The sequence below is a fragment of the Schistocerca cancellata genome, chromosome 4 (assembly GCF_023864275.1).
Source record: "Schistocerca cancellata isolate TAMUIC-IGC-003103 chromosome 4, iqSchCanc2.1, whole genome shotgun sequence".
Classification (NCBI taxonomy): Eukaryota; Metazoa; Arthropoda; class Insecta; order Orthoptera; family Acrididae; genus Schistocerca; species Schistocerca cancellata.
In genome coordinates this window covers 769,080,181-769,092,346 of record NC_064629.1, presented here as the reverse complement: position 1 = coordinate 769,092,346, position 12,166 = coordinate 769,080,181, and the positions used below count along the sequence as shown (strand labels likewise).

The 12,166-nt window shown below is 38.1% G+C and overlaps 1 protein-coding gene across 1 annotated transcript in view; it reads right to left on the bottom strand.

Moving 5' to 3' along the window:
• Window positions 1-12,166, bottom strand: part of LOC126183736 (uncharacterized) — a 1,106,726-nt gene that overhangs the window by 144,897 nt on the left and 949,663 nt on the right. The window contains exon 7 of the mRNA XM_049925942.1: window positions 9,926-10,090. Within this exon, the coding sequence (XP_049781899.1) occupies window positions 9,926-10,090 (165 nt within the window). The remainder of the gene's footprint in view (window positions 1-9,925; window positions 10,091-12,166) is intronic.

Genomic DNA, 12,166 nt, shown 5'->3' with positions numbered 1-12,166 from the left:
ATCATCTACGTTATCAGAACAACTGACACTAAATGAGGTATTTCCGGAAGAAGGGTCCACAAGCCTATGGGCCCCTTTTCGGGAAATTGTTTGAAATTAATTATCGTGTTATGTAGAAAATACTGCCACAGCTTTGCTTCATTATCGGAACGCTGGAGATCAGGGCACTGTATTCTTGATTATTCTTGATGCTTGTGCGAGCAGCACTTCTCGTTCACTTTAATGTAGCGAGTGCTTACGTGCAGGTCAACTTACTTGGAACATCGACAGTTAGTGCTGTGTTTACATTATGAAGAAACCTGTCGAGGTTGTGCAACAGTACATAGTAGTGATGGGTAGTAAATGACTACAGCCTTGTGAGAACTGTACTTTATGTACTTCTCTGGGGGTTTCCTGATCGTAGGTATTATTAAGAACAATATTACCATTCTATTTTAATGTTTTCTGACGGTTAAACTAACATCCGATGAAAGAACTGTTTGCTCGATAAAATCTACTGACACTGATCTACGGGAAAAGCGCCTATAGATGTTTATCAGAAATATTATTTTTCACATTAAAAACGTAGGGTTAAAATATCTAGTATTGTGGAAAGACTTACCTAATAGTAGTACACATTCTATTAAAGTATACTTCTGTATTAGAATCAGACTGTTAATCAGATATATTAAACGTAAGTATTTGAACAGTCTTGTCTCAGAGAACCACTTTTTCTATGAGCCTTTCTTCCGGAAAATGCCTGGCGGTTGACTTGAATTTGTGCACGCAATAGCCTGATAGGCTAACTTAAAAAATGCTCCACGTATCGAATTTTTTTCTTAACAATTATTTCTCAGCACCATGTTCACTGCAACTCCCTTCCAAGCTTTACCAATTGTTTCTGGCTACCCTGTATAGCTTGGTTACTCATTCTGCGGTTATTGTGGCTTACTGTATTTTGCACTGTAGCTGTTATTTAGCTCGTTATCGGCAAGCATAGAGAAATTAATGTAAAAAAATTGCAACTGGGAATTCAGATTGTTGTGGTTAACATTACTTTATTCTATGAGAAAGTTTGTGTGTGTGTTTCCATTTGTGCATGCAATATTTTCCACTTACTTTTACAGGTTTCCCTTTTATTTTCATTATCACAGTGCGAATGCACTTTTAAACTTGCAATGTGTCACTGCTTCCAAGCTATAAAAAATAGCAAGCTGTTGAATAGATATGTTCTGTGTGGGAGTTCTGGACCTTTATTTGATATTAGGCTTTGAGAGGTGTGTCTTACACATTGTGTGTGTGTGTGTGTGTGTGTGTGTGTGTGTGTGTGTGAGCACGGGTTTGGATTGTTGGGTTATACGGCAGTTCTTTGAGGGCAGAGAACAGAGTTCCGTTGCAGACGATTGTGCGAAAGTTTATTATTTCTTTACATTCTACTGTGGCTCTCTGAATTTGATAATTTTCCTGAGTTATTTGTTTTTGTTGGGGCTGTTGCTGCATTTGAGAATTTTTACGTCGGGTTTGATGTCTGTTTGTCTGTGATCCATTTCCATAATGCGTTCTGCTAATACCGAATGATAGTTGCTCCTTTTTAGTACCTTCTGCGTACCTAATCATGAAATTTCTGCCTGTACACGCAATATAAATTGAACTGCAATAATGACGTATCAACAGATAAATACCAGATGTGCTGCGTTTGTCTGTCTTGGTACTGGCTGTTTTCAGTTTTCTCTAGGTTGTGTTACCTGTTCAGTAGGGTATTTGCACTCTGTGTCTTATGAGTATGTTGGCCATACTGTGAGCTGCTATTTTCCCTTATTCTTGATATTTTTCCTTATTGTTGTGGAAGTTTCTTGTTCATGTGAGCTTGTGTGCGTTTTCTGGGTGTTTGCATTATGTGTATTTATGTCTGTGTGCTTTGAATGTTGGTGATGATCTCTTGGTTTTTATGTGCTAGATGTCCCATTTATTTTTGTTTTAATTTTGTGATTCAGTTTGTCAAATGGTCGATAACGTTTTTGATTACATATACTTCAGTTTTGTAGTTGTTTTCATTTGGTGGAGTTTTATTCAGTCTGTGCAACTTGTATATGAAACCAGCTTCCTTGGATATACTCGTTGTTGGGTTGCTATTGTGTTTGCATATGGCTGTGCTGGTGATGGTTATTTCTCTGAATATAGAAAACTGATGTTGTTTGTCTTGTCTGTGTGTAGGGAGGTAAACGAAATTTAGCCTTTCCGATTTTTTGTTTCTACGGTGGATTTTGTTTTAGGATGGACTGTTTATGTCACTGTGGAGTTAATGGATATGACTGGGTGTTTCACCTAGAAGATATATGATGTCACTATGTAGTTATGCCAAATAACTATCGTGTATTGTTTGAGTATTAGTGTGGTTTCAAATATTTTGTTCTCAGTATAATTAAGGAAGACTTTCGCTAAAAGTCCATTGACTTTTGACCCGATGGGAAGCCTATCTTCCTGTGAGTACAACTGGTTGCCAAATGAGAAACAGTTTTGTTTTTTGATTAATTTCAGAATGTTCCTTATTTCTTTTGCATTGGGTCCAGGACTGTCTTTCTCTTGTTCTAATTGCTGTTTGATGAACCTGATGGTTTCTGTGGTCGTGATATTGATGTACATGGATGTAATGTTGAATGGATGTGGCTGTTGTTGGTCTGTTCACATGTTTGATCTTTTCTATCAGCTCTTCAGTGTTGCGTATAGTTAATATTTCTGTAAGTATTTGTATAAATCTCTGGTTAGGTGATATATAGGTGTAATTCTGAAATATACAACCGTAGATCGATATATCTCGCTTATCCACTTTTGAAAGGCTGTTTAGTGTGTGTACATACGTTTTCTTCCGCCTTAGCCATTTCGTTTTGTTTTGTGAATATGTGTAAAATCTTCTAAAGAAGCATCTGTGTATTTCTCTGGTATCACTGTGTTGGGTCACTGGTTAGCTTTCCTATCTTGATTTCTTATAGAAAATTTAAGATTTAATTTTTGTATGCTTCTTGTTTAATTATTACCATAGTGTTGCTTTGTCAGCTTTTGTGATTAGATACCCACAGCGTCAATGTTTGTTCAGTATTCTTCTAGATGTCTATCCCTTCTTCACGTTTTGTTCCTAATGATATGTTATTTTCGTTTTCCTTTGTAACGCGTCCAATTTCATCTGCAGTTTACCCTCTTTTCAGACCTGCATTGATATTTGAGTTATTGTTCATTTCATGTCGTTTTGTTGTGTTTTCACTTTCTATGATAAGCTGTTATTTGACAGCAAGAAAATAAAAAAAAACGATGCTTTCACTTCAGCGAAACATGTCTGTGTAAAAAGAAGAAACAATAGTGTTTCCTTAACGAAGAACGTGTTCAAAAACAAAATTATTTGTAAGCGAAAATGGACACAAGAGTGACCTTCAACCTCAGGATGGATATTTTTTAGTAAAGTTCTTTAACAAGATCGTGAAGGCTTGGCGTGATACTTGCAGCTTTTCCATCCATCCATTGTCCAGTGGTGTCACTCTTTACACCACTTAAAGTATCGCATGGCACTGACTGCAGAAATCTGTAGCTTATGAGGAGATGCGCGATCATTTTATCCCAGTCCTTTTAACCCTCAACACCTGGTAGCACCTTAAAACTTATGAGTGATTCTTTCACCTGATTTCATGCGGTTTTTACAAGTGGAACGGTAGAGAAGTAGCTTAAAGTTGGTTCAATGTACCCTCTGCCAGGCACTTAATTGTGAATTGTAGAGTAATCATGTAGACGTAGATATAGATGAACCATCCCCTGCAGCGCTCGAGGGTCCCTGTCTGTCTTTGTGTGGGATATGTCTGGTCTTCCTTTTGCTGTGATTGTTCCTTAACGTTTCCACTTCACAATCACATCACCAACAGTAGATTTGGGCAGCTTTAGCAATGTTGAAATTTCCGTGATATAGTTAGTATTCAGGTGATGTCCAGTGAGAAGTCCACGTTCGAAGTCATGGAACTCTCCAGAGCGAACAATTTTGCTGCTACTGCTCGCCCCAGACAACATGATTTCCCTTTTATACAAGCACGTACACGTCTCGTGACATATGTTGGTCCATGTTTCATTACATAGTTTTGTCGGAATACTTTTAATAATATAATGTACTTGGGGTGGTTTGCAATATGAGCCTCACCGATGTAAATGCCAATTGGTGACAAAATTGTCCGCTATGCAGACAGGTGTTGTAGGGCATTGCAAGCTGCCAGTTCAAACCAACCCTCACCCGAACCGAGGGGTTGTTCTGGGAAACATCATGGAATTGCGTTTGTTGTATTTCACTGAGAGCAGCATCATCAATTTCTTATCTGGAACACCATTGCAGGAATCGTGACATCAGCGGCAGCATATCTGGCCACATCCCAAGGTCATGGAGAGGAGGGGTGGAGAACATTAAGCCCCCTCATGCCTCCCCACATCACTGCTGAACAGCAAAATACGGTGAAGTATCTGAACAGCCGAAACATTTGCCCAGAGAAGTACATATAGTACAGTTCTCACAAGACTGTAGTCATTTACTACCCATCACTACTATGTACTGTTGCACAACCTCGACAGGTTTCTTCATAATGTAAACACAGCACTAACTGTCGATGTTCCAAGTAAGCTGACCTGCACGTCAACACTCGCTACATTTTAGTGAACGAGAAGTGCTGTTAAGTTAATAACTTCAAAAAATTCATTTAAGAACTGGCTGATCAGCCACATTGGTCAATTTAATTTGATGCTATAAATCATTCACCATCGATTACCACATCCTGTAAACAGCATATTTCTTTATAAGCAATTAAAAAACAACATTTACTTATAAAACATAACTAAGGAATTAGGAATTCGTATTCATTGAAAATGAGTTTTTTCCTTAAATACAGTCCCACAAACCCTGAGACGATAAGTAAAGGCAAATGCTGTTACACGTCCTGCTTGCTCCTGTAGTCAGCAGATGGCTGCACTGTAGAACACGTGTGCTTACTTCCACCAGCAGATGACTGCACTGCAAAACTGACTGAAGTTTGATCTGTGAACTACGATTTCCTACTGCCACCAATAGAACGTTGCACACTTAAATAACGCAACAGTCACAAAATGATTATTTTCCACTACTAGCATATTGAAAAATTCTAAAAGTCAGCAAAATAAATCGCCAGCGTGAAAAACACGATGTTTACATTCCTAATTGAGGTTAACATACGAAAAACGCTGTATAACTCAAATTATTTATTGTGATGTCAGAATACTGAAAAATACGTCTGCAGTGTAAAACAAAGAGCGAGTTAATATCCACATATACACAATCTGCCAAATTAGTGCCCAAAATTCTAAGATCTGTACCTATTAAAAACAACTGCTGACATTTGAGAATGTAGGCCTAACAATTCAATGTCATAAAACTAACCTGACCACGCTTATAACTGCAGAAAAATACGTGTTATCTATGCAGTGAAACAGATGTAACTCATTAGGCCTACTGTTGCCAGTCACAACACTACCTCAAAGTATGTATTCCCGCGATTAAACGGTTCTCTAGCACAATTTTAGGACGGAAAAAGACAATGCATCGTGTTATCCACTACAAACAATACAAACAATGCTATTTATAGCAAATCAGTGATATAATACAGTAGTTTGCTGTCAGAAGTCTCCCTAAAAGATTTATAGACTGTATTTTTCCTATAATATTGCTAATAATATTCTAAAAAAACTTCAGCAGCTTGAAAAGTGTGACGTTCATCAGGCAGCGGTATCTAAATACGTGGAGTGCGTATTCAGTCTGTGCACTAACATTTCCTGAGACAACAGCTCACGAAAACAAAAACCTGTAACCAAGTACACCACCACAAACATATGCACAACACAATTATCTTATCAGGGAAGGAATCAATAAAGGAATTTCATTACTTAACATGACTTAAACTGCAGGCGTACTTCGACTACTTGTAAACAAACGACCAAAGACGGTAACAGTGAGAGATATGACATTTCCAAAGACAATGTCAGAGTCGATATATCGGGAAAACTACTTACCATATATCGTGAAACGTCTCAGAATTTATAAACTCAAATTAAATACTCATTCATCTAAATTGGTTGTATACTTCATTAAAATACACGTTTATCGAAACAAATAAAGTCGCTACCATAATTCGATATCGTATTCCTTTCAAACACAAAGAATCATCAAAAATACGCTTAACGCCTAACTCAAGAGCTTGTATGACCACCATCATTAATATAAATACTAAACAAATGCTACAACACGCATTAAAGTGATGCTATTCTCTATCATGTAGATGTGGAAGTGGTCGTGTTCTAAAATTTAGTGGGTCATAACCGGAAATGACGTTAGACAATCTACCAGTCCATGGTTCTGCTGAGATAGCGACGTCGTAATACACGGAAAGCGAAGACGAAATAATGTGATTACAGAAGCAATTGCGGTGCGGGATTACCAATAATTTGACAAAGGGAGTAATTATATTCTAGCTGTAACAACAGAGCAGTCGTTTGCAGAGATTAAAACTGATGGAATGTTGTTGTTGTCGTCTTCAGTCTGAAAACTTGTTTGCTGCAGCTCTTTACGCTCTGTCCTGTGCGAGCTTCTTCATCTCCGAATTAGCTACCGCAACCTACATCTTTCTTTATCTGCTTACTGTATTCATCTCTTGGTCTTCATCTAGTATTTTAACCCTTCACACTTCCCTGAAATACTAAACTGGGGAACCCATGATGTCTCAGAATGTGTCCTAGCAATCGATCCCTTCGTTTGGTCAAGTTGTGCCACAAATTCTTTGCCTCCCAAGTTCAATTCAGTACTTCCTCATTAGCTACGTAATCGATCCATCCAGTCTTCAGCATTCTTCTGTAACACCACATTTCAAAATCTTCTGTTCTCTATTTATCTAAACAGTCTATAGTCCATGTTTCACGTACATACATGGCTACACTCCAGAAGAAACTTCGTAACACTTAAATCTATATTCGATGTTAACAGATTTCTCTTTTTCAGAAACGCTTTTCTTGCTGTTTCCAGTCTACACTTTATATCCTCTCTACTATATACTTTCTACACTTATATGGTCTCATCAACAGTTAATTTACTGCCCAAATAGCGAAACTCATCTACTACCTGAAGTCTCTCGTTTACTAATCTGAATTGTTTAGAATCACCTGATTTAATTCGAATACATTCAATTATGTTTGTTTTTCTTTTGTTGATATTCATCTTATGTCCTCTTAGCAAATCACTGTCCATTCTGTTCAGCTGCTCTTCCAAGTCCTTTATTGTCTCTGACAGAATTACAATGTCATCGGAAAAACTCAAAGGTTTTATTTCATCTCCCTGAACTTCAATTCGTACTCCATATTTTTCTTTTATTTCCGTTATTACTTGTTCAATGTGCAGACTGAATAACATTGGGATTAGGCTGCAATCCTGTATCACTCCCTTCTCAACTACTACTTCCGTTTCATGCCTCTCGACTCTTATTACTGCCGTCTGGCTTCTGTACAAGTTGTAAATAGCCTTCTGTCACTGTATTTTACCCCTGATACCTTCAGAATTTCGAATAGAGTATTCCACTTAACATTGTCAAAAGTTTTCTTTAGGTCTACAAATGCTATAAATGTAGATTTTCCTTTCCTAAATGTACTGTATGTTTTAAGATAAGTCGTAGGGTCAGTATTACCTCGCGTGTTCCTACATTCTCCAGAATCCAAACTAATCTTCCCCAAGGTCTGCTTCTACCAAGTACGTCTGCAGTTTAAGTCATGTTTAGTAATTAAATCAGTTTATTGCTTCCTTCTCGGATAAGGTAATTGTGTTGTGCATCTGTTTGTGGAGGTGTACTTGGTTACAGGGTTTGGTTTCGTGAGCTATTGTCTCCGGAAATGTAACTGCAAAGACTGAATACGCACTCCACGTATTTAGATACCGCTACCTGATGAACGTCACATTTTTCATGCTGCTGATGTTTTTTTAGAATATTATTAGCAATATTATAGGAAAAATACAGTATATAAATCTTTTAGGGAGACTTCTGACAGTAAACTACTGTATTATATCACTGATTTGCTATAAATAGCACTGTTTATATTGTTTGTAGTGGGTAACACGATGCATTGTCTTTTTCCGTCCTAAAATTGTGTTAGAGAACCATTTACTCGCAGGAATACATACTTTGAGGGAGTGTTGTGACTTACATCAGTAGGCCTAATGAGTTACATCTGTTTCACTGCATAGATTATACGTATTTTTCTGCCGTTATAGGCGTGGACAGGTTATTTTTGCGACATTGAATTGTTAGGCCTACATTCTGAAATGTCAGCAGTTGTTTGTAATAGGTACAGATTTAAGAGTTTTGTGCACTAATTTGGCAAATTGTGTAATTGCGGATATTAACTCGCTCTTTGTTTTACACTGCAGACGTATTTTTCAATATTCTGACATCACAATAAATGATGCAGCATTCTATTGGTGGCAGTACGAAATCTTGTTTCGCAGATCAAACTTCGGTCGATTTTACAGTGCAGTTATCTGCTGGTGGAAGTAAGCAGGCGTGTACTGTAGTGCAGCCATCTGCTGGTGACAGGAGCAAGCAGGATGTGTAGCAGGACTTGGCTTTATTTATCGTCTCAGGGTTTATGGGATAGTATTCAAGGAAAAACTCATTTTAAACGAATACGAATACGTAATTTGTTATTTACATTTTATACGCAGATGTTGCATTTTAATTATTTATTGCCAAATGTGCAGTATGCGTGATCTAGTAATCGACTGAGAATGTCTTATAGTTTGAAATTAAATTTAACAGTGTGACTGTTCCCTATTGACTGCTACGTTGAACTTCCATCATCGGAGAGTGATACGGGACTTCAGGACTCACAGCTACACCTTCAACGTGCACTCAATTGATGTCACTGGAATGATGTTATCGTAGGACAGAAAAATTTTACCCTTACACTAAGACAGTTTGACCGAGAGCCACCGTTGACGCTGTACCCCAATCTACCACCAAAGGAAAAAATAAAAAATTAAAAAATAACATTGTCACTGGTACACCAGTCCTTAAACGAATATTTTGAAGTCAGTAATGCAGACGTAGTTGAGAAATATTTCGGCAGTAGGTAGACTTCGCAAAATTTGGTTGCTGAACGGGGATGTGGGGAGGCATGGTTGGACTTAACGCTCCACACCCCGGCGCTCCATGTCCTTAGCATGTGGCTGGATGTGCTGCTGTTGCGGCTGATTCCAGTAATTACCCAGGAGATATGAAAGTGCTGATGCTGCTCTCAGTGAAATATGAAAAGTGCAACTGCATGCGCCTTCCCTCCACGTTTCTCCCTCGCCTCTACACATGTCCGGATGTCATGATTCCTGATACGGCCTTAACGGTAAAGAAGTGCTGATGCTGATGTCAGTGAAATATGACATGCGGAATTGCACGATATTTCACGGAATGACCTCTCGGTTGGGGTCAATGATGGCTCTTACCAGCAATGCCCTGTTACTGATATGCGCTGGCAACTGTGCATAGTTAGTGGATCAATGAGAGCAATATTACCAGATAAAACGTGTTAAGGCTTTTGGTTCTCCTACAACGGCCACTGGAAATCATTGGTGCTTGAGAGCAACATTGTCAGTTAATCGGTTAAGCAAAACCTCTTTCGATTTCCTTTTTCATCTACGCGCAGTCTTAGCTTTATCATCGATGCCTAGTAACACTGTGGGTCTTTAAACTGCAGCCCTTTTCACTTTCTACGTTTAATTTTTCCAGATTTACAAGTAACATGCAGTACTGTTAACGATAAACATTACTGTAGAATTATCACACTCAGTGAAACTAAAGTAGTATAACCGAATAACAGTAATCAAGTCAGGTAAGATGATGTGGCGGTGAGTACGTACCAACGCAGACGGGTTGGTAATCGGACCATAGTCCTCCAACTGAGCACACCCGGATGCTGACTCCCTTCAGCTGGTAGCCTTGGTCGCACGTATAAGTTGCTGTTCCATCATCCACTGTCACGTTGCCGTACACGGGAATTTCTGGTTCACCGCATTTTTCTGCACCTGTAAGCAAGCTAAAGTTAACACTGACTACGTAAATAGTATTTTGCAACTTTATAAATTGCTGTTGTATACATTGGTCGTGTCTGACATTAGAAACTGAGGAATAATTTTCTTGGATTGATGCAACCTATCAGTTTCCCTACGGTCTCTCTCTCCTTGTCCGTACACGAAAATCGTATCTGGTAATTCTGTAGCTGGGTACAGTGCTATTTCAGCAGCTCAAATCTACTGTGCACTTACACTTACAAACACGTACTGTAGTCTAACAAAACTTAACATCGGAAATGAATATGCCAGTGAACACATGACGTCATCCCGCAATGTGTTATTTCATATCCCCGTTCGTTTCGCAAACACTTCCATGTTCGTCGAATATACTTACCGTAAATGGTGGCAAATATTTGCGTAATACTCGTAATGGAATGAAAAAAGTCTTTTGCATATCATAGTTTGTTTCTTTTCTGTTCCTCTTCCAAAATAGACGCATACCATTATGCTTCTTTACATTTTTATTCACGGACTTGCAAACGATACGATCAATATTTCGGTCAGTTACAAGAGGAATGACATGTTCCAAATTAATTATTGAAAATTTGACGTTTTGAGGATGTATTAAGGAAATATTATGGTGATTCAAGTAAGATATACATGAGATATTTCCTCAACCGTTTAATACATCATAATTCTGTTCTGTTCACGGACTTGCAAACGATACGATCAATATTTCGGTCAGTTACAAGAGGAATGACATGTTCCAAATTAATTATTGAAAATTTGACGTTTTGAGGATGTATTAAGGAAATATTATGGTGATTCAAGTAAGATATACATGAGATATTTCCTCAACCGTTTAATACATCATAATTCTGTTCTGTTCACGGACTTGCAAACGATACGATCAATATTTCGGTCAGTTACAAGAGGAATTACATGTTCCAAATTAATTATTGAAAATTTGACGTTTTGAGGATGTATTAAGGAAATATTATGGTGATTCAACTAAGATATACATGAGATATTTCCTCAACCGTTTAAGACATCATAATTCTGTTCTCACTGAAATGAATGGTAAAAACATCATCAATAAATGAGGTACAGTCTCTTTTCATAGCTGTATTAAACACAGAGATATCTGTATCAAATTTATTTTCCAAACGGAACACAGTAATTTCCTCTTATATTACTGTATTTCTACAATAAACTAATTCAACGGCATTCACTCTTCAAATTCCGGAGTTTCAGAGTAAATACAATATTTACGACTTTTGATCACGAAATTGACTGCCATGTTATGCAGAAGTACGTGATTTCATATCCAAATGAGGAAGTACGTGACATCGAATAAGAAGGGAATACCGCAGCGATAACTGCGGGGAACACAGGAAATGCCGCTGTCATCCTGTCTGTGTCATTCACGTATATCGAATGTTGGTTATTTCGGAAAATAAATGTCTTTCGCAATATGGGAGAAACTAAATATAATACTTCGTACGGACAATGCAAAAGGAACGCGAAGAGCACATTTGAGTTGAGTTGTACGCACAAAGGAATCTCAAAAGACGGAGTACGACAAGAATGGCAATTCTGCGAATGAGCAAAACACTGTTATTCGAATGGCGCTATAATGCTATACAGAGGGTAAGGAACATTCCTGCTATGGGCAGATCGAAAGAAATAGATTCTGCGCCAACTGTTGCTCATAATGCACATGTTGGCTCCATAGGAACTACGAATGCCTCTGGAAGAAGTTGGCACAGCGTTTTCCGAATTTTCTCCCATCCATGTCATCTGTCACTTCACCAACAGATTAAATAGCGGGAAGTGGAAGAAGGGAAAGAAGACTTTCATACATTGCGTATTGAGGTGGCACAGCGTAAAATACAAAACTTTTACGTCTGAGTGACCACCTTTAAGTGCCAATATGATCATTTTTATTTAAGGTTAATGTGCTTTTTCTCAATCATTGGAGTTCCTCGTAAAAGTGAGTGGGCTGTCTAGTCTATTCTTTGTTTCTGTTTGCACATAAGAACCGATATTCACGAAGTGACAAGTGAGTGAAGCATCAAAGGCTCACGT